At 41.6% G+C, this 21,934-nt stretch overlaps 1 protein-coding gene across 5 annotated transcripts in view; it reads right to left on the reverse strand.

Annotated features, from left to right (window-relative positions):
• The window catches only part of LOC147322257 (enhancer of polycomb homolog 1-like), a 42,048-nt gene that overhangs the window by 4,284 nt on the left and 15,830 nt on the right, over positions 1 to 21,934 (reverse strand). For all 5 annotated transcript variants that reach the window (XM_086306742.1, XM_086306743.1, XM_086306741.1 and 2 more), the window contains 10 exons: positions 20,951 to 21,096; positions 20,314 to 20,520; positions 17,942 to 18,090; positions 12,114 to 12,267; positions 10,872 to 11,030; positions 10,554 to 10,643; positions 10,213 to 10,361; positions 8,247 to 8,659; positions 620 to 744; positions 36 to 183 (listed from right to left, as the gene is read on the reverse strand). In XM_086306742.1, coding sequence (XP_086162868.1) covers positions 36 to 183; positions 620 to 744; positions 8,247 to 8,659; positions 10,213 to 10,361; positions 10,554 to 10,643; positions 10,872 to 11,030; positions 12,114 to 12,267; positions 17,942 to 18,090; positions 20,314 to 20,520; positions 20,951 to 21,096 — 1,740 coding nt within the window. The remainder of the gene's footprint in view (positions 1 to 35; positions 184 to 619; positions 745 to 8,246; positions 8,660 to 10,212; positions 10,362 to 10,553; positions 10,644 to 10,871; positions 11,031 to 12,113; positions 12,268 to 17,941; positions 18,091 to 20,313; positions 20,521 to 20,950; positions 21,097 to 21,934) is intronic.

A 21,934-nucleotide genomic window follows, 5' to 3' on the forward strand; every position in this document is an offset into this window, starting at 1 on the left:
TATGCACATAGCGACTACATATTTGTGTCACTCACCTGCACCTGGGAGGATCCCATTGACTCCACTCGTGACTACCGGTACTGGGTCCTCTTTGGACTTACAAGCCAGCAGCTGATCCGTGGTGACGAGGGCTGAAGCAGCAAACTGGGCACTGGCCTGGTCTAATGTCTTGGATATGAGCGCCTGGAAACCAGAGACATGTAGAAAAAAGAAAACGTGGGTCTGTGCCAAATACTTGACTCCTGTGTTAAAATGTATGAAACTGCTGAAACAACTGAGCTCAGCACTTTTGTGGCCAAATCAGCTAAGGGCATTAATGCTGCTCGTGGGAATGAGGATGTGTCCCACTTCCTAAGGATGAGGGAAGTGACCTTCAGCTGTAAATCAGTGGGAGAAGTCTGGCTCATTTAGTTTGACTACTTGGCCAGAAAAGCACATTTTAAATGTGCCACTTGGTTGCAGAGAATGACACAAGTGTTGAGAATCATCCCAGCAATTCTGGACAGAATATTACACTTCTGTGGTAATACCACCTCCTCCTAATCCCGTTGCCTTCTTAATACTGGACAGCTACCCGAGTCTACTACAATAAAAAGGTACAGAAAGAGTACACACTGACCTGTGTGTTGGTAGTTGTAGGAACAATGTTGGCTTGTTGCTGCTGCTGTTCGCTCTGCTCCAGCTGCTGTTTCTGCATGAGGGCCAGCTGCTCCTGGTGCTGCTGGTACTGCTCAGCCGTGAACACTGTGTGAGAGAAAAGGCAAGGGTGAAAAACAGGATGGGGGAAATGCGCTTTTTCGCTTCAACATTCCTTGGATTGGCTTCTACACAGCAGTAAAGACTGCAGGACTGTTAAGGGTGTGTGTTTATGCTCCAGCTGTCAGCAAGCAGATTATGGTTGTTAAATCAATTCCCAGATAAAAATTGATCCTGAAAATGCTTACTATTGGATTATTTACTCATTTGTGACAGTATTGATACCAACAGTGCTGTCTTTGCCTCCTCCAGCTTACACACAACTTCAGCTAACACTGCTGCCGACAGGCAGGCACACAGTCCCCCTTCACTAGCAACTGCAGTAGTTCACCTTTACAATGCTAAACAACACAAGAGGTCACTACTCCTGTTTCAACTCCTTTTAATGAACACTTATCCATAATATTAACCCTGGCTGGTGCATACATACAAGGTAGCCACTTTTAGCAGCTACCCAACAGTAACACACCCAGCTTCTGGGAGTCACAAGCTAGTGTACTCCTGGTGCCTGTTAAAGGCTCAGATAATTGGCAGAGCTGCGACAGGAAGCTCATCTGGCATAAAAATCAGTGACAAATTAAACATGTGGATTAATGTGCTCTGTCAGCCTTTGTGGAAATAATTTGTTATGATAGCAGCAAGCAGATAAAGCAAATTTAAAACAGCTAACTATAGGTGCTATGCAGCAAGAGCCATCAGTTTGTCCATTTGTAAAGTTAATAGATGGTTAATTTAGCAGCATACCATAGTTTTATTTAAAGACTGTGGTTTCTCTTAAAGTCCCAGATTAAAGCTGTGAAATTTCTAGCATCAGTCAGAAAAAGGGGCCGCCAATAACGGTCCTTTATCAAGCCACTTCATCAACATGCTTAAAGATGAAGAAAGCTAATCTTTTCAGCTGCTTCCAACGACCAACACGTTGTTTTACATAGAAATGAAGGTGCTGAAGTAAGAACAAGCTGAAACAACACATTTCTAAGCAGATGTTGGGTTTAGCGTAATTTTTTAATCTGGCTGATTTCTTTGGCTGCTGATAGCCTGCAGGCATGTCAAAAGAGGGAAATAGTGTTTGGTTTACTACATTAAAAAAAAAAAATAAATCTTTAGATACTTTATTAATAATGTTATATGAAGTATCTAAAACATGATTCCATATTGTTACAATTCAAGCTACTCCCGCCTTTTTAGCAGACAAAAGAAAAACGTAGGCGGCCAGTAAACCCGATCTGCTGGTCGAATTCATCTGCTCAATGAATTTAAAATAAATTACATATACATGCAGCATTTATTTATTTCAAAATCATTCAAGAATGATTGTTAATACAAGCAGTTACAGACACAACTTGGCTTTCTGCAGATGTATATAAAATGTAGTTCCTTTGGGGGGCTTTTAGAGAGAACGATCCAAAGGTTTGGTTGGTGTAGGCGTCTTGCCACAGGGTACAGAAAAATGTATAATAAGCTAGAAAGACCAGTTTGAAGGCCTCTCAAACACAGTCACACAGTGGTTTATGCTCAGGGGGCATGACTGTACATTTCAAACCTGTATATGCACAGTGATATAAGGTTCATGCTAGCAGGGCTTGTGGCCACTTCGTGAGCTTGCACATGTTGGAGAGCTCAACAGTGTACGACACTGCACTGTGACCAAGAAGGTGTCAAGCTAGGACAAGAATAACAATAGCAAACAGGGACATATTTCATGTTTTCATACATAGTTTGTTTTACACTGTATTGTAAACAGTAGAGCAGGGCGATATGGCCAAAAATATTTATCACGATATATATTTGAAAATTTGCGATAACGATATAACTGACGATATAATTGATGCGAGACAAAATGCAACTCCACAACATTACTAGCGCAAAAAGACAACCTTCCATTTATTTTCACTTAAACAAGAAGCTGGTTTTTATGTACATTAAAGCTTTATAAAAATGTAACAGTGCAAATGCAAATTCCTTGCTGAAAGTTTAACCAAAAGGCATTTCCAGTAGAAATGGGCTGACATATACTGAGCATAACCATGTATAATATCCACTGAAATTAAAAAGGTGCTTTGCAACATTAAACTGTAGTGTGCAGTACGTATTTTTCGGACCATAAGGTGCACAGGATTATAAGGCACATTAAGCGAAACAAAGCAGTCAGATAAATCAAACTTTATTAAACTCATTCTTCTTGCTTCCTCCACTTCTGTACCATTGATTCATTAATGTTGAATTCTCTGGCAGCTGATCTATTCCCATGTTGTTGCAGTATATTAATGACTAACCTTGTATTGTGGATGGATTATCTCAGTTGTTCTCCTGACTGAAGTTTGGTCCGTTTACAGCATCCTGCCATGCGATTGCATTTGTCTCTAACTATCAGGAACCTTAACGTTAACTTTTATAAGTGGAAAAGTGTTAGTGTTCGTCCTCCAGCTTCACTGTTTATGTTATGCTAACATAGCTGTGTCGCTAGCGATCACGTAGCACATCATTATATATCAGCTAGCCCAACTTCAGTAACCCCACAAACGTCACTGCTTTTTAGTTTTCTGTCTTCATTTATGTTGGAAGTGATAGCAGAGCTGTACGTTTGAATTTTTTCAGATATCTCTCAGTCAGAACGTGCTATATCATGCTTAGGTAACTAGCGAAACTAGCGAGCTAACTTCCGCTAGCTTCCTGCTAACTTCTAACTCCGTTAAATGTAATAAATTTTGTTTTCATGGATGCCTGGAAGTTAAACTTCATAGTTACACCTGGTAAAGCAGCAATGCTGATCGTTTTATTAAAGATGAAAGAATTTAGACAGTTTTTAACTCTCAGTGATGCTGCAGTGTTCGTTTGACCTGAAAAAGACGGAGTTTAGGACCCAGATTACTCCCAGATTTAAGAGCATCTTAGTCCGACAAACACGGCAATAACGACGGCCGCTTGCATGTTCTGCAAAAAAAATGTGCTTTGTCGTGTATCTGACGGACAAACACCAAACCAGTTCCACATCACTGAAGTTGCACCATTTTTACAAACCAATTCTGGTTCATCTGTTTCACTCAACAATCGGCCATGTGCGTATGAAAACAAAGGCACTGCGCATGCGCGTTTTACTCATATTCTATCGCGATATTTCATTTTCCTATCGTTGCCTAACATTATACCGGTATTACCGTGAACGGTATAATATGGCCCAGCCCTAGTAAACAGCAAAATCTCTATTCATGTTTAAACTATGGCTCAATGATTTGAAAGAATGAGCTCAAATGCTTAATAAGAGAAGACAACCCCCCCCCAAAAAATGTAGTTTACAGTTATTATCTGAAGCTAAATAGCTTCTCAGATATCCACCAATTACAGGCTATCCAATTACATGACTGCCACCTCATGACTCCATGCTGTGGACATGCACACAATCAACATCATTTCATTTCAAGTTTTTCAAAGGTGGCAGCAAAGGCTGGGCAAAAAATACATTTTAATTAAAAATAAGATTTTGTTTTTGAATAATTGAAAAGAAAAAAAAAAAAAAAAAGCTGAATTTTTGGTATAAATGTTCACTACTTGCTTTTAGGAAGTTTGTCCTATAAAATAGTGTGTCTTTGCCCCTCTCTGAAAACCCTAACTCAACTATTTAGTTAATTTTGGGTCAATAAAATGATTCATAGATCAGCTAGACCATAGGTGTCAAACTCTGGCCCGCGGGCCAAATTTGGCCCGCAGCCTAATTACATTTGGCCCGCAAAGCCATACCAAATTACTATTAGAGCTGGCCTACTGGTATTATACAGCTAATATATATATTGTTTAGTATTAAGCTTTGCTTGTTCCATATTCAGTTTTTCAGCAAAATGTGTTTGAGTCCATAAGAAAAGATTCATTCTTATATCTGGAGGAATAAATATATTTCAATAAATATTAACATTAGCCCGTGACTTTGTTCCAGTTTTGAATTTTGGCCCACTGTGTATTTGAGTTTGACACCCCTGAGCTAGACTAACAGGTGCCCTCATGCCCTTGCTTGGTCAGGAACCAGCTCCTTACCAGATAACCTTGTGCGCCCCACCTCCCCAACGTCTGTATTTTATCCATTTATTTCACTCTCCCTTAACCACTCATCCTACTCAGGGTCACAAAGAAGCTGGAGCCTATCCCAGTCACAGGGTGAGGGAGGCTACACCCTGCAGGGGATACCAGACTTATTTTAAATTAAAATTATATTTAAAATATAAAGAAATTTGGTTCTTTCTTTATTTACTAAAGGGACAGCCACAGTAGATGGATCCACATGTTTAGTTTGGCACAGATTTTACACTGGATGACCTTTCTGACGCAACACTCCCATTTATCCGGGCTTTTGACCGACAATATGAGCACACAAGCCCCATGAATTTGTGTCTCCTCTTAAACTGAGGATTTTTTGCAATGTATGACGCTTAATGTCTGAACAAATCTGCTTGGGCCAAATTCTTACATGTCAGCTCATTCTGACACAGCTGCCAGACAACCACTTATTTCCTACACCAAAGTATTGCAGGACTGCACTGCTCCTCACAGCTTTCAGCTGACTAAACTTTACATGTTGCTTATCTAAAATGTCCCATCACAGAGAGAGGTGGAGTATCTGTCTGAGTTGACCGTACTTGTTTACAGCATCCTTTACAGATATAAGCACTGTCAGGAGCTGTGAGGGCTGAACAGCAAAACAGTGAACTGGTGATAGTGAGTAAGTAACCTGGCAGTCTCATTGCTTTCCTTTTTTGTAAAGGCAGACGAAATGTTGAGAAGACATGGAGGAAAAATTGGTTTCATCTGTGCTTAATTTTTGTCGTTACACAATAAAATCAATAAGAGTTTCCTCTTTAACTTGCCAGTACTGTCAAACAAATAAGTGTAAACTAAGTCAAGCCAGGCTTCTGGTAAATTCATATCCTCTTTAACCCTTTAAGACCTACCATAGAACCAAGTCCGCCAGAGCTTATATTATATTTTTACATGCTGTGTAGCCATTTTTGGGAGCATTTCAAGTTGCTATACATCAATACAACCATTATAGCCCAAACTTTAATAATATGTCTGCATTAGGTGCATAGTAATTACATAAATTGCAAAAAAGTGCAATAAACTACAAAAAAAATTGAAAATCGTTTTTGTTTTTTTAACATATATTTCTAGTTAGAGAAATTTAAGAGGCTCATCCCTCAAAACTGTAAATACAAAAAAGTTGCACAAACTAGTTTCCCACCACAGGAAATTTATTTTGAGTGTCTTCATAGTTTTATTTTTGAAATACACCAATTTTTATATACTGCAGGAAAAACGAAAATAAATATTATAGTGCAAATTTGCAAAATAACAGCATATGCATCAAAATAAACTATTTCCAGCAGTGCAATATGAGTCCTAAGCATCCCAGAAACGACACAGAAAGTCATAAACTCAAACATAACTTTTTAAAACACAAGTATAGGCTCATAAGGCCCCGATCGTAAAAAAACTACATTTCCGCAAAATGACGTCACTTCCGGTTTCGGGCAGGTCATGCGGTCATGTGATAGTTCGCGCTGATGGACGTAGGAAGTGTTACAAACAGCTGATCGGATCGGCGAAGCGTGTTTCTGGAATATCATGTTTTTGTTGCTGCAAGTGATTTTTGTGGAAGGAAACTGTGACCTAGGACAAGCTGATAGCATAAGATGTAAGTACAACTCCTCCGGTTTCATATGCAAAAAAAATTATTGCACTAGCTTACGTGGTTGCAGTGCTACCGGGATTTAAAAATAGTTACGCAAAATGGAGCGTGCCCGCTCCGATCGCCTGTAAAGGGTTAAATTGTTACCCAGTCTCTGAAATCACCACCCTGTTTTCCTATCTCCAGCATTGATTCACTTCACAGGATATTCCAAATCTGTTTAGAAAAAGCCATGTTCTAAGTGAATCCCCCAAGCTAGGGGAACATATCATTTTATGTATGAAAAGGAAAGGGGGAACGAAAGTACAAAGTTTGTGATTTTACTAGGCATGAGCAGCGCAATCTACCTTTAAGGTGCCTCATCAAAAAATGTTACACAGGTCACATCCCAAAATAAATGCCAACTAACACCATTATTGTTGCATTATGCGTGGATAAACCTAACTGCACTGCTCCATGTGCAACCCAGAAAAACAATTCTGCAGGATGTGTTTTTGTAAACACAAGATGAGCTGAAAACTGACAAAATCAAGAAGCAATAAGAAAACAATCATAAAGTACAGCACGGTGCTCTACAAACCCCACTCCAAACAAGTCTCCAGATTCTTAGAAGATGACTGAACACCCATAATTAAAGCAGCTGTAAAATTAACTGAAAACAAAACTGTATTTCTTCGTGTGTGTGTGTGTGTGTGTGTGTGTGTGTGTGTGTGTGTGTGTGTGTGTGTGTGTGTGTAAGTAAAATACAAAATGATGTGTTTATAGTTGTGACATGGAGCTAGCAGTGGCTGCACACTCCTGATGCCATAATAAACTTCGTTTGAGCACAGAATGCGTTTATAGAACTGTTGGGACATAGCGTAAAACTTCAAAACACTTAAAAAAGAAAAAAAAAAAAGTTTGATCATTGGCAAAAAAAACCAAACAAACAAAAAAATCAATACCAACATTGTGTAATGCACACCAAAAGACAAAAAATAAATAAATCTCTGGATGCAGCAGCCAAAGCTGGAAACTAACGCAGGTTCTGTAGTGAAAAATCTATTCCTGGACCTCTCTGAAAACCACTGTCAGTGAACACAGTGGATCACTGAACGCAACTGAAATGTTTACCATGCAAAGAAAAACAAAGCATAGATGTACAACAGTCTCCAATAGGCCCTAGTTCATTTTAAGTAAGACTAAGGTTTAAAAAGGAAAACTGTCTGCATAAAAACTGGACACTGAATGGCCCACGAGATCTGTTATTATTCCACAGTCCAAAATTTCAGTAATGAAGTTACATGACAGCATAGCACTGTATCTACACCAGCATTTGATAACACTCTGCTTTCAAAACTAGAAGAATTGGTTTTCTCATTTCAGCGCCCTCCAAGCAAGCACTGTTTAAAGATGAGGTGATCCTCAGTGGTACCAAGGCTCCAAAACCAACATTTTACTGTTTTTTAAAAAATTTGATGCCAGCAACACATTTCCGAAAACAAAATTTGCCTGTACATTTTATGTGCTGGCCTATTTCCAATTAAAGATTGTCTTACAAATGTATATTTTACTCAGATGAACCAATTTCTTCGAACACACAATTCAGTGTTTTACCATCTTCCACTCAGAGCTATGACAATAAACACAAAGTGAAAACAGCCTTCCCAGAGAGTCCCACATTTGGGATTTAAACCTTTCAGTATACTTTTTTTATAGCCATGTAGACAACTAATGTTATTTAACTGGATGCGTAGGGACACTTGTGACTGAGTAATGTAAACCTATCCCTAAAAAATAATAACCAGCATGGTAGAATAAACAAGTGACTTACCATTTACAGGAGTGGTGGCTGGCCCAATGCGATTCTGGGCGCTGGCTCCTCCAGACAGGGTTCGGTTTAGTCCCGACACAGTCCAGCTAAAATCCCTAAATCCTCTGCGTGACAAATCTCCACCCAAAGGGTGATGAGATAGCGTCCGTGGTCTGAAGTGCCTCCAGCGGCAAGATTTAATGTTCAAAAGAATCTGGCTGAGGTCCTTCGGTTTTAATGACGACAGGGGTGATGAAGATGGGGGAAGGTGGAAGGAGCTGGCTGGGTCCGAGGTATTGGTTTCTGAGGTACTGGCGTTGGAGATGTGGAGCGGAGAGCTTGGAAGTGGTGAGGCGAGTGGTTCGGGCTCTGGGTCAGAGTCCAGGCTCTGGCAGATGTTGTCTACATCTGTGTGCGCTCTGTCCAACAAGATCCTAAAACATCAACATGTTACGTGAGCTTTTTACTACTAGTCATTAAAGGTCTGTTTACATGAAAAACATGCTTTAGTCATTAACAGCACAACATCAAGGTCCTACGATAATGACTGCACTGAGTGACGCATTTCCCTGTGAAACAATAAAAATGTTCACTGGAGAGGACCTCATATAGTGGGCTATTTCATGAGAAAAACAGAATACTTTTGTAATGACATAAGTCTAGCTTATTACTTCATAGGTTCAGCTGGGTAATATTTAGCAAAAAATGAGACAACTGCTGTTAGAAGTACAGCCTTATCACTCAAACTGCAAGGCCATGTTCTAGCCCTAGTAAAAAACATACAGAGACATTTTAAGATGTTATAATATTTAAAATTGTGCTTGAAATGTCAGAAAACAACCCAAAACATAATGCACTGAAGCACAGTACTACAATTTATACGTATGTCTTACAGGTTTTAGTTAAGAGTTTATTTTTTTAAATAACACTTTATTTGAAGTTTAAGACCAACTTGCAGTTAAAATGCACATTAAAACTGAACATAATCAAATCAGTTCTTTGTGTTTTTAATGTATAGTTAAAAAGTGAATGAAAACATTTGAGACCATTCCAACTTTAAAACAATTTAACACCTTTAAAGAGTGTTTGTTACAAAATATCTTCTTAAAAAAAACAAAACTTTATCAACCTACACACATCCTCTTAAACAAAACAAGGCAAACAACTGAACCGTCACTGACATTACAAACCCCACAGCCACACTATTGTTAACCCACTTTCCATGCTTCCTAACACGATCAAGTATTACCATAGTACATTATACTGAAAAGATGTTTCAATTCAGAGCTAGAGGAATCCTTCAATCTCCCTTGGGGAAGTTGATAAGGTCACTGCAGACACAAACAGAACATTGCTTATCTCATGTGTGCCCGGGGAGCAGATACTGTGTGACCCTCGTTTGGTCTCTTTCACACCTGGCACTGAGGAAGCTGCTACCCAGCTCGGTGTATTTAACTGTCTGTGTAAATACTGAGGAGATATCAGAAAAGGCTGCAGGGCACATTTAAGTTTTGTTTTTTAAACTAAACACATGCTACAGTGACAGGTAAATCCTAAAATGGGACTGTCATGTTCATTTCACCTGCCAGCTTGATATTTATAATAAAATGTGCCTGCCAAACGGTCGCTGGTAACCTGCCAAAGAGTTGGAATGGTAAACAACCTTGGCAGTGACAGCTAACACTTGGCTCAATTTCCTCTGCTCCATTTGATACTGGCAACATTCCTAAACACATTTCATATTTAATTTCTCCAGAATTTGGAGAAGTTGGTACATCATGAAAACCATGAATAGTAATACCTTCGTGTCACCCTTATTGTTCTTCATGTCAGCAACAAGGGATGAAGTGCTTCGCAAAAATAATTAAAGAAATAACACTGTTTTTTCTTTTTTGTTAGAGTGGGGTGGGGCGGGTTGATTTACCCAAATGATCAACACATGCATGACCCTCAAAGGCTCTGTAACAAACAGCCAGACTGAACTCACCTGCCGCCTCTGGCCACACGGCGCCTTGACAAACCTATGCAGCGCCTTGGGATGTTCAGCGAGGTCAGACAGTAGCGGAAGCGTGGATTGCCGAGCCCACCATCTGACGGGCTTACCCAGGGCCAGCTGCCACTCTCGTCTGGACGATACTGAGGGAAGATAAAGGGGGAAAAAAACAAAAAACGATTAGATCTGAGAACAAACAGAAGTTGAAAATAAAACAGGTGATTTCATTATTGCATTGTTCTGTCCAGTAGAGTGTGGAAGAAAGAGCAGCCAGACTGGCCAGCCTGCTGTTGGCACTATAAATAGAAGCACGGGAGTCACAGGAGGGCACTCACAGCGTAGTACTGACAGCCGGCCTTCCTCCTGAACGCATAGCAGCCATCTGGGTCATTCTCTTCTTCTGCCTCTGAGGAACCTGAATGAATCTACACGACACAAAAAATGTAAGTAAAGGAAAAGCTAGGAACTTCAATTCATGCCCTCCTAAAGGGAAAATAAGAAATGTATTACTAGCCAAACATGGTTTTTACAGATGGAGCACACAATATCACTGCTTTCAACTTCTGTTCCATGTTTGTTCATGTATAATATTAGTCTCTGTAAAAATCCCACTGAAAATGCATCACAACCGAAGGGCTGGAACCAAATGTTACCTGTGAGAATGGTTCTTCATCTGAGCTGGGGAAATCATACTGGTTAAGGTCCTTGGGATTGAACACAGGGGGCCCTGAATGTTGAGGCGCTGACATAGGCAGGATTTTGGGTTTCTTTTCATATTTCCTTTTGGTTCGAACTGCCTCCGTCTTCTCAGGCTGTGAAGAAGGAAAGGAAATGAAAACATGTTTATACTGCAGTCTGTGTAATCAAGAACACTTTTTCATACGCGACACAATACTGCTGGCGGCAATTGAGTGTTGGTGGTCTATGCACAGGCACCTAGAGTGTGTGCAGAAACAACAGCAAGTAAAGAGAGGCATTGATATGCAGATGGTGGCACGTGCCAGATGCCGCTGCCTAGCCAGATGGCTGTCCTCCCCCTCCCTCCTAAATCTACCCCGTGCCACCTTTCACCCCCAAACTTCCCCAGTGGGACAACCCCTCCCTGTCTGAACACGATCCAACTTCTGCTAGGATTAGTAGGATTTCATTCAGTCCTTACACTCTGGGGACAAAGCAAACAGAGAGGCAGGGAGGCTACAGTGAAGAACGGCTGTGCCTAATCACTGTAAAAAAATAAGGGTCGGAGTGACGAGGGAGGAGGGGTAGAGTTAAACTGAAAATGAACGTGTGTAAATAAAAGCAAAAGGTCAGCCAGCTGGTAAAGGGGAAGAGGAGGAGACAGAAGATAAAAGAAGGGGAAATGGGTGTCTCATTGCAGGGCAAGGGGAGAGCTGGTGGACACTGGAGCTAATGAAGTTCCGATGACACCGAGGTCACAACTGTGCAAAGTAATTAAGTGCTATAATATGTAAACAAAGGGACGTTTAGCTTTATATCATTACATTTTACAACGGATAAACAGGATATTTATTGTGGTAAAACACTGTCCAACATTTGCTCCTGTGTGTTGTTAAGAACTGTTATACTATAATAAACTTAAGTACAAATTTGCAGTTTCTTATCCATAAGGGAAATTATTTTTAATAATTTAGACCTAGTTGTCATTTCAAACCATGCACCCTTTCAGAATGAAAATGCCAAGGTCTGATATGACTCAGTGTGCCAATACAGAGTACAGCATTAAGCAGCTTGAGTGAATTGACTCAACTAAAGGACGAATTCAAAGTCAATACAATTTCCCGTAGTTTGCTCATCATTCTGTATCCACACACACACACACACACACACACACACACACACACACACACACACACACACGATGAACATGTCCTTACTTTCTTGTAGTCCTTCATGTCCAAGTGGTCCTGATGTCTGTACTGGTTACTGCTGGACAGGGGAATGATGGGGATGGTGTAAACAGGCTTCACCAGAGCCCGCTGTGCCAGTGCTTCTGCCATCACCTCACTACCAAAGTCTGGCAACACATTCCTGGTGGACACAGAGAGAAAGGCAAAATATGAGGAAAATCAAAGCAAAGAAGTTAACATTTTTAGTAGGGGTGCAACGATACACTAAATTCACGGTTCGGTTCGATACTTTGGTGTCACGGTTCGATATTTTTTCGATACAAAAAATGTTGATGCCTTTTTAATTTGTAATTTATTAAAATTATAAATATATATTTTAACTCAAAAGTACAGTTTTTTAATTTAATGTTACTGAAACAACAATAATAAAAAAATTAATCTGATCGAGAAAAAAATCGCTAGCTCCGGGACGTCGGGCTAGCGATATTGCAAGCCCTGTATCTGATTGAGGAATCACTCATCTTTGGAAAAGAGAGTTTATTACAGAGAAATGGCTCCTACACTTTTGCACTTTTGGTGGTACTGTGTATTATTTCACACAGTCTGGGGTTACTTCAATACAACAGAGATGATCTACTACAACTAAGCCGTGGAGATCTTCAACTAACATCCGAGTATCTCATCCCCCCGGAGATCGTTAAGCAACCCCCGGGGCTACCCGCAACAGCAAGCCGCAGGAGGAGACGTTGCGAGCGGAGGCAGAAGAGAGGCAAGCGGGGAGGCCTGTGGGCACGGCTAAAGACTAGTCCGTTTAAACCACCACTCCCGATCATATTCCTCTCCAACGCCCGTTCAATCCGTTACAAACTGGATGAAATACGACTGCAGATCGCCACTCGACGGACTTTTAATAACTGTTCGTGCATGATTTTCACTGAAACCTGGCTGGACAGCGCCATTCCCGATGCGGCTATCGATCTAGCAGGCCGCACCGCCTATCGAGCCGACAGGTCTGCGGACTCGGGTAAGAAGACTGGCGGGGGGCTGTGCATCTATATTAACAACCTTTGGTGCACGAACGTCACGGTAACGGAAAAACTGCAGTACAGAGGTAGAACTGTTGGTGTTAAAGTGCCGTCCATTCTATCTCCCTCGGGAATTTTCTGCCGTTTACATCTGCGCTGTTTACATTCCACCAGATGCTAATGCTAAGCTAGCGTTAGCACAATTGAGCAGCAGCATCAATAACAGCCTGGTAGCACACCCGGACAGTGTCTTTATTGCGGCTGGGGATTTTAACCACGCGGACCTGAAATCTGTACTTCACAATTTCCACTGTAATGTGAAGTGTGCTACCAGAGGAGATAGAACGTTGGACCAGGTGTACACCAACATGGCGAATGCGTACAGAGCCCAGGCTTATCCCCACCTGGGTCTGTCAGACCATCTCTCCCTTCTGCTACACCCAATATACACACAAAAGATCAAGAGCACTGGGATTACAACCAAAACCGTGAGAACATGGCCGCAGGATGCTATTCCGATGCTTCAGGACTGTTTCCACTGCACAGACTGGGATGTATTCAAGGTGCAGGACACTGACAATCGTGTCGCATTGGACAGTTACACCTCCACTGTCTTGGACTACATCTGTTTCTGTGTGGACAATGTAACAACTTGGAAACGATTCCGTGTGTTCCCTAATAATCCACCCTGGATGACACACGGAGTTCAACAACTTATTCGAACAAGGAACAACGCTTTCAAATCCGGGGACCAGGAGGCATACAGTGCTGCCAGGGCCAACCTGAGAAGAGGCATCAAGACTGCCAAGCAGCAGCACAGGAGGCGTATCGAGGCCAGGTTTGAGAACAACACAAACCCAAGGCAGGTCTGGGAGGGCATCAGGGCTATCACGGACTACAAAAGAAGAACACCATCACCCTCAGCCGACAGTTCTACTCTGGCTGAGGATCTAAATCTCTTTTATGCCCGTTTTGACAGGGAGAACACCGACCCTGTCCTGTCCCCTCTCCCCTCAACCGACCCTGCTCCGGTCCTGAGCACTCATGAGCTGAGGCGTGTGTTCCGGAGCATTAACACCAGGAAGGCGGCCGGGCCGGATGGAGTGCTGGGCCGGGTGCTAAAAGACTGTGCTGCGGACCTGGCGGACGTCTTCACCTCTATATATAACACCTCGTTGTCCTGTTCACTGGTACCATCCTGTTTCAAAGCAGCAACCATCGTTCCCATCCCAAAACAGTCAAATGTCACATGTCTGAACGATTTCAGACCTGTGGCACTCACCCCCATTCCCGCCAAATGCCTGGAGAGACTGGTCATTAAACACATCAGAGCTGCTTTTCCACCATCCCTGGACTCGCACCAGTTTGCATACAGGGAGAACCGGTCAACCGAGGATGCGATCGCCACAGTGCTGCACACATTACTGAAGCACTTGGAACACAGGAACACCTATGCACGGCTCCTCTTTGTAGACTACAGCTCGGCTTTTAATACCATCCGGCCATACAAACTCCGTCCCAAACTCCACCAACTGGGACTTAACTCCTCTCTGTGCAACTGGATTGTGGACTTCCTCACTAACCGTAGACAGAGTGTCAGAGTGGGTAAGAACACCTCTTCCACCCTTGTGGTCAACACCGGTGCCCCTCAGGGGTGTGTTCTGAGCCCTCTGCTATACACTCTCTTCACCCATGACTGTATTTCCTCCTGCGCGTCCAATCTCATTGTTAAGTTTGCAGATGACACTACAGTGCTCGGACTTATATCCAACAATGATGAGACAAACTATAGGACAGAGGTGCAACAACTAGAGTCATGGTGCCATGACAATAACTTGGTCTTAAACACCAAAAAGACCAAGGAGATCATTGTAGATTTCCGGAAGAGGGGTCATAACAACCATCTGCCTCTCTTCATTGGCAGTGAGGCGGTGGAGAGGGTGAGCAGTTTTAAATTCTTGGGGGTAACTGTGACCGAGGACCTGTCCTGGGGCAACCATATCACCTCAGTTGTACGGAAGGCCCAACAGCGCCTCTACTACCTGAGGAGACTGCGGAGCGCACACATTCCCAGATCTCTGATGTTGAACTTCTACAACTGTGCCATCAGCAGCGTTCTGACGTATGGATTTCTAGTGTGGTTCCCCAGCTGCACCAAGGCCGATCAGCAAGCACTCCAGCGGGTGGTGAAAGAAGCTGGCAGAATTATTGGAACAAGTCTGCCAGAGATCAGTAATATCTTCCCCACTCGCTGTCTGAGGAGGGTGCACAGTATCCTGCGGGACCAACATCACCCTGCGCGCCACCTTTTCCATCTGCTGCCCTCAGGGAGAAGGTACAGGTCTATACAGGCCAGAACATCCAGACTGGCCAACAGCCTGTATCCACAGGCTGTGAGGCTCCTGAACTCTCTGCCCCCCTCTCACGGACAATAACCATATCCAACTTCTTAATAGCAATGAACTGGTCTGCATTGGTGCATCATATCTTTATTCTCTTCCCCCTCCTGCCCCCCCCCCCCCTTTCTTAAATAGATAACTATCATATCTGATATCATATCTCACAGTACAATAATATTGAATGGGTTGCATTGTTGTATTTTGTCATGTTTCTCAGGTCTTTGTCTGAATTTCTACGAACATTATTGCTAAGGATTGTCTTATTGCATTGGAGTCACACTGGGTTAAATATGTACACTTGGGTTTTAAGGGGTATTTATTATTTTCTTCTTTTTTTTGGGGGGGTTGTATGGAAGCCCCAAACGCAATTTCATTGTTCTTGACAATGACAATAAATAAATAAATACTAAATAAATACTAAATACTTTCCAAAATAAAAACTATACTATACGCTTCTTCTGGGCTATATTCTCAGCAGCATATTAAACATATCAGGTCCCCATAAGGAGAATCAGCCTAGGCAGAGTAGTCGAACGCAGATCCACTGAGCTCTCAACACAGACAGCATCGTCAGAAGAAAAGTTGATAAAATAAATAAAAACAATTTGTATTGTTCGATACATATGCATACCGAACCAAAAGCACTGTATCAAACGGTTCAATATCGATACGAGTATTGTTGCACCCCTAATTTTTAGTATTACAACTGCACTCCTGCCAACTTCAGCTTTATCAGCTCACACAGTAAGTATGAACAATTATTGGTAAAACAAAGCTCAATCGGATATTTGACAAAAGCCCATCTATAGCTGATCCAGTTTACTACACAATAAATCAGCAGCAGTGTATGAGTTGTCAGAAGGAGATAATGCATCAATAAAAAAGCTGGAAGTGTACAGGATACAAAGTAATAGTGCACTCAACTCCAGATCTGTGAAGATGGACAGAGTGCCCGGTTTTTACTGGCGATGACTTCTCTTTTTTTGCTGCATATTTGTTATAGAGGACGTTAACAGAAAAGTAATGGAGGGTTGGCTGCCTTAGAAATATAGAATGCTTCCGAGTTTCACAGTGAGGAGCAGAGTTTGTTTACTTAAGACTGGTATCGGATCAGAAATGAATAGTTGAATCAGTGCATCCCAACATGTCAGTTCAACAATAACATTAGACATAATAATACGAAATATTACACACTTAGGTTCAAGTTGTTTTTATTCGCTTCAGTTTTAAATATTGTAGATGACATACTGTCATGAAAACCGCTCGGGCTCTAACAGATGCATCTCCCACATAGTTTTAGTTGACTATATTAAGCTTGGAAATTTGTGTAAACTACTTCAATTTATCACTAACATTACCATGAATAATGTATAACTGCTAACATCATGCAACCACAGTTGAAACACAAAAGAACCTAAACTTCAATGCACAGTAAGGGCTTGAGACACACAAATGACAGACTGCACCCACCAGACATTACACCTGAGCCCCTCTACAGCAGCATAGCATCATAAAGTGACCGGGAAAAACTACCTACTGGGAACAGAGTGGTCCAGTCTGAGAGTGAGCACTAGCTGTGATGCGCAGGCAGAAACCAGGCCGGGATAACAAGAGGAAATTGAAATGTCACTACAAATCAAAAGCACTTCAAGGAGAAGGGTCCAATTTAAGCTCACGCTGACAGCTACTTTCAGAGTAAATTCATTCCATTCGGATGTCATGTTTAGATGGATTGCAAAGGCTCCACTGGGGGGTGGAGGGAGGACAATCCAAAATGGAGTTTGGAAAACACAAAGTTTATATTTTATAATACAGAGATACCCTGCCTCTCGCCCTATGACAGCTGGGATAGGCTCCAGCGCCCCCCGCGACCCTGAAAAGGATAAGCGGAAGCGAATGGATGGATGGAATACAGAGATAGAGTCCACTATACTGCTTAAAAGACTGGGGAAAGCAAAGCCTTGACCAGGACCCAGACATCACTGAGCTAATGTGGTCCAAACACTACTGAATAAACAAGGTGAACTTTGCATGGAAAAGTGCATTTAACTGTGACCCCAATTAACAGGAGCAGTGAAGCCTGGCCTTACAGAAAATATGTGGTTGACTTTTGTATGATCAGTCATGCAGACAAGCATTGTGCTGAATTTCAGACTTGGCAAGTAAACAACAGGCTAATCAAATATGAAGGTTCACCACATACACTGTCCAAAACACCACGCTGTTATCATCTCAGCTTCTTAAGATGTTATCAGAAAGCATTCCCAAAACAGGACAAGGGCACAGCCGTTAGCTATTACCCTGAATGACCCGCTTTTGAAAATGTCATCCAATCAGATAAGTGGGGCATGTGGTTTGAGAGTACAAGTGAAAAGGTCTCCTTTATAGCAACTACTTGTCTGACAAGGTGCAGTTTAGTCAACTTTCTTACCTCTTTTCCACAATTTCCAGTGTGAGGTGCAACAGTTCCCTCTTGCTCTTCTCTCTTCTTTTGATCATCTCTAAGATGGTGACAGCTCGACTCAAGTCCCTGCGCAGCTTCAGCATCTTCTCATATGAGGCCTCATCATTCTTTCGATTCTGAAAACAGAGCAGTGATGATTCAGTGTCAGAAATCTCAATTCCAATATTTTGCTTGTGAATACTGTATCAATACAGAAGCGTAGCTGCAATAGACAAAAGGTGATTAATCACAATGTTACTGCAATAGTCAGCAAATCACACAATCTAAAAAATAATCTTTTTTAAACAGCAAAATAATGTCATATTGTGAGTTAAATATTGTGATAATCTCATTCCGTGAGGTGTCTGGTGGATGTCACCTTAAATTAGTTTCCATTTTAACTGAAAATCTTTAAAAAGGTTAAGGTATGGAAATATTCAACTGCTCATCTTTCATCTTAGGGGAACACTACTGTAGGGACAAAATATTTATCTGCCTCATCTGAACCACTTTAAAGCCAATATGTTTGGACTAGGGGTGCAACGATATTCGTATCGATATTGAACCGTTCGATACAGTGCTTTCGGTTCGGTACGCATATGTATCGAACAATACAACATTTGTAATTTATTTTATCAATTTTCCTTCTGACGATGCTGTCTGTGTTGAGCGCTCAGTGAATCTGTGTTCGACTACTCCGCCTAGGCTGCACTGTCGAGCGCAGATCAGAAGGAAGAGCGCAGGGCAAGCTAGCGAGACAGAAGTTAAGCTCTCCTTGCAACAGGCAAATTGAACGTCATTCAGATCTGGCGTTTGGAATTATTTTGGTTTTCATGTGACGTATGACCCTGAAGGTAAGCGAGTCATGGACTAAAGTAAAACAGTATGTTGGATGTGCCATGCAATGCTCAATTACATTGGTGTGAACTAGTGTGTTAGCGCAGTTAGCTCGTTAACGTGTTGGCCGTCTAGCCCCATGCACGGAGTGATCGGCGGTAGCTCGTTAACGGAGATTTGCCGTGTTGTGGCGTTAAGGTCATTTCAACGAGATTAACCTGAAAGCACTAGTGGGAACACAACGAATATGACTGCACATTTACGCCGACATCATCCTAGTGCAAAGACAAGTGGAAGCAGACAAAAAAAAGCAAGCATGCTACTAACTTTAGCCGAGTCATTTAGACAGCTGTTAGCACATGATTCTCCTTATGCTGCTGAGAATATAGCCCAGAAGAAGCGGATAGTATAGCTTTTATTTTGGAAAGAGACATTTCTCTGTAATAAACTCTCTTTTCCAAAGATGAGTGATTCCTCAATCAGATACAGGGCTTGCAATATCGCTAGCCCGACGTCCCAGAGCTAGCGATTTTTTCAGTCGGGCTACCAAAATCTATCTCTTCCCTGCCCGTCGGGCTATTGTAGGAAAAATATATGTCAATGCTTTTGCATTCTTTCGGAAATGTAGCTGGGTAATTATGTCATTGGCATCGGTGAGCCACTGTCAATATGTGACATATTGAAGTCGCGTTTGAATTTGCGCTTGTTTTTTTGCTTTCACTTTGCAATCGCGTGAACTGTGTATAGAGAGCAACAGCACTGATCTGTGAGTGATGATAATTTGTGCACCAATTCCTCTGACATCGTCTTATTAATCGTTAGCTTACTATGCAAACATGACAAGTGAAATCTCCCGCAGCTTAAACATGTGAGAGGTTGATCGTGCAGAGAATCGCTGAGCTTATGTGAGTGTGTGTGTAAAAGCATTTCAGTTCTGCTGAGCCAAATAAGACAGGTCAGGGTGAAGAAGTGACAGCCAAAGAAAAGCTTACCACAAAACGGAGAAGTTATGACAAATCAGACTATAAGGCAAAAAGAAAGTGCAGCTTTATGGTTTCATGGACAAAAGAATTTCTGTGGCTGCAATATGATGAGCTAAATAACCAGGGCTGCACATAAGTGGTCCGCAGGTGCGCATTCGCTGTCAAAATAAAAAACACGCACAAGGGTTAGGGTTAAATTTAAAAACTGTACTTTTGAGTTAAAATATATATTTATAATTTTAATAAATGACAAATTAAAAATGCATGAACATTTTTTTTGTATCGAAAAAATATCGAACCGTGACACCAAAGTATCGAACCGAACCGTGAATTTTGTGTATCGTTGCACCCCTAGTTTGGACCATACCAAAACCCATGGAAACTGCTTATATAATTACGTTGGTAAAAAGATAATACAAGGGTTCTAGGTTTTTATCTTCAAAAGTTGGATTGGTGAAGCCCCAGTAGAAATGTAGGTCAGCATAATTTATGTCCTTTAATTTGCCTTTATCTTACTCATTTTTGGCTAGAAAGTCCTACCTTCCTAGTTTGCATCTTCTCTGTCCGTCGGCGAAAGCCCACATAAGGGTCGCAGGTGCTAGAGCCATCCCTCTTCTCCTGCTTGACGCTGGGGATGAGGCAGCCACCCTTGCTGGTTTTCCTCTTCCGGCTCCAGTAGTCAAAGACCTCCTTGATCAGTTCATCGTCCTCCTTCAGCAGCAGTTTGGCTTCCTGTAGACTGACAAGCTACAGAGCAACACAGGCCAGACCAAGTTAGTGTAATGGCCTGAGCCACATCATTCTGGAAATAATTATTACACATAGCTGAGCACTTAAGTCCAGCTGGTTTAAACAAGCAGTCACTATGAACACACCAAGACACAACAAAACAAAGGCTTTAGATTTTAAGCAGTCACGCTGCCTTCAGGCACATCACATAAACTCATATTTTGTCTTTTTCAATGTCATGTGAAGTGCTTATTCGTCAATAAATAGTAACTTTTAAAGAAACCACTGACAAAGAGAATAACAGGCCTCTCAAATGACTAAAATACAAGTTAAACATAATGGAGTAATGCAAAAAGTGACTCAGAGTGTACATTTTATTCAGTGTAAAGTGAATAAAAAGACTGTGTGCATGCAAAGCAATACTTTCCCCACACAGGGTTACATATACCTGCTGTCCACTGCCTTTTTCCAGCCGGTCTATCATTTCTTCAAACTGCAGAGCAGTGATTTCCATTTTCTTCTTCAGCTTATTCACAAACGTCTCATCCTCTGAATCTAGGTCATAGTCTGGCTGCTCTGTATCCAAACTAAAAGCTGTGGGAAAAAAAGAAAAAGAAAAAAAAGAGCTGGTTACTGGAGAGACAGATGCAGCCAAGAAAATATTTCAAAGACATTGCAGGAATGAGGCTGCTGAACTAAACAAAACATCACTTTTCTGAACAATACCAGCAGAGGCTGCAGTGTGTATCAAATTGATGAATCAATATTAGATAACTATGACACATTTCAGTCAGCAAAGCCTGGGCTTACAATACAGAGACTTTATAATTCACCATCATTTTGTATTTAGCAACAGTGCCTTTCAAGCAATGTCAATAACACAACCCATAGGATATGAACTGCTGAAGCCTTTATCTTCAGCCAACTGCAGCCGAACTATGCTCAAAAAATAAACAGCATTTTATCATAACAAAGCGCTGTGCTTCAGTTTAGTTGTGTGCTTTCACCCATTCAATAAGGCAACACTTTAGGACAAATATGAGATGTGAATGTAATCTACCATTTGAACATAAATATTGCCCCTGGCTTTGTATTTTTTTGGCCCTGCCAATCTGACATTGAGATTCTGCAGAAAATAAATTCAAAGTGGCTGTCACTACTGTGGCCCTCGGGTGAAAAAATAAGATGTTTACTGAACAGCCACTATCAGAGCCACTGTAATCAACACATTAACCTGTCAAAGCCAGTGGCATTTGGAAAAGCTTGCAGTGTTACCCTCACCGCCCCTACATTTAAAATGTTAAGATGACTGCCAAATTATGGTGAAAGTATCTGCAACAGCAGTCTCAAAGTTTGACATTTCACTAATGCGAACACAGGACATTTCATGGCTACAGTAAATGCCAAACAACAAGACTTAATCTTAAAGTTT

This window comes from Aulonocara sp. 'chitande type north' Nkhata Bay, linkage group LG9, assembly GCF_057382095.1.
Source record: "Aulonocara sp. 'chitande type north' Nkhata Bay isolate Kocher_YH1m ecotype deep benthic linkage group LG9, A_spYH_male_GT1.1, whole genome shotgun sequence".
Classification (NCBI taxonomy): Eukaryota; Metazoa; Chordata; class Actinopteri; order Cichliformes; family Cichlidae; genus Aulonocara; species Aulonocara sp. 'chitande type north' Nkhata Bay.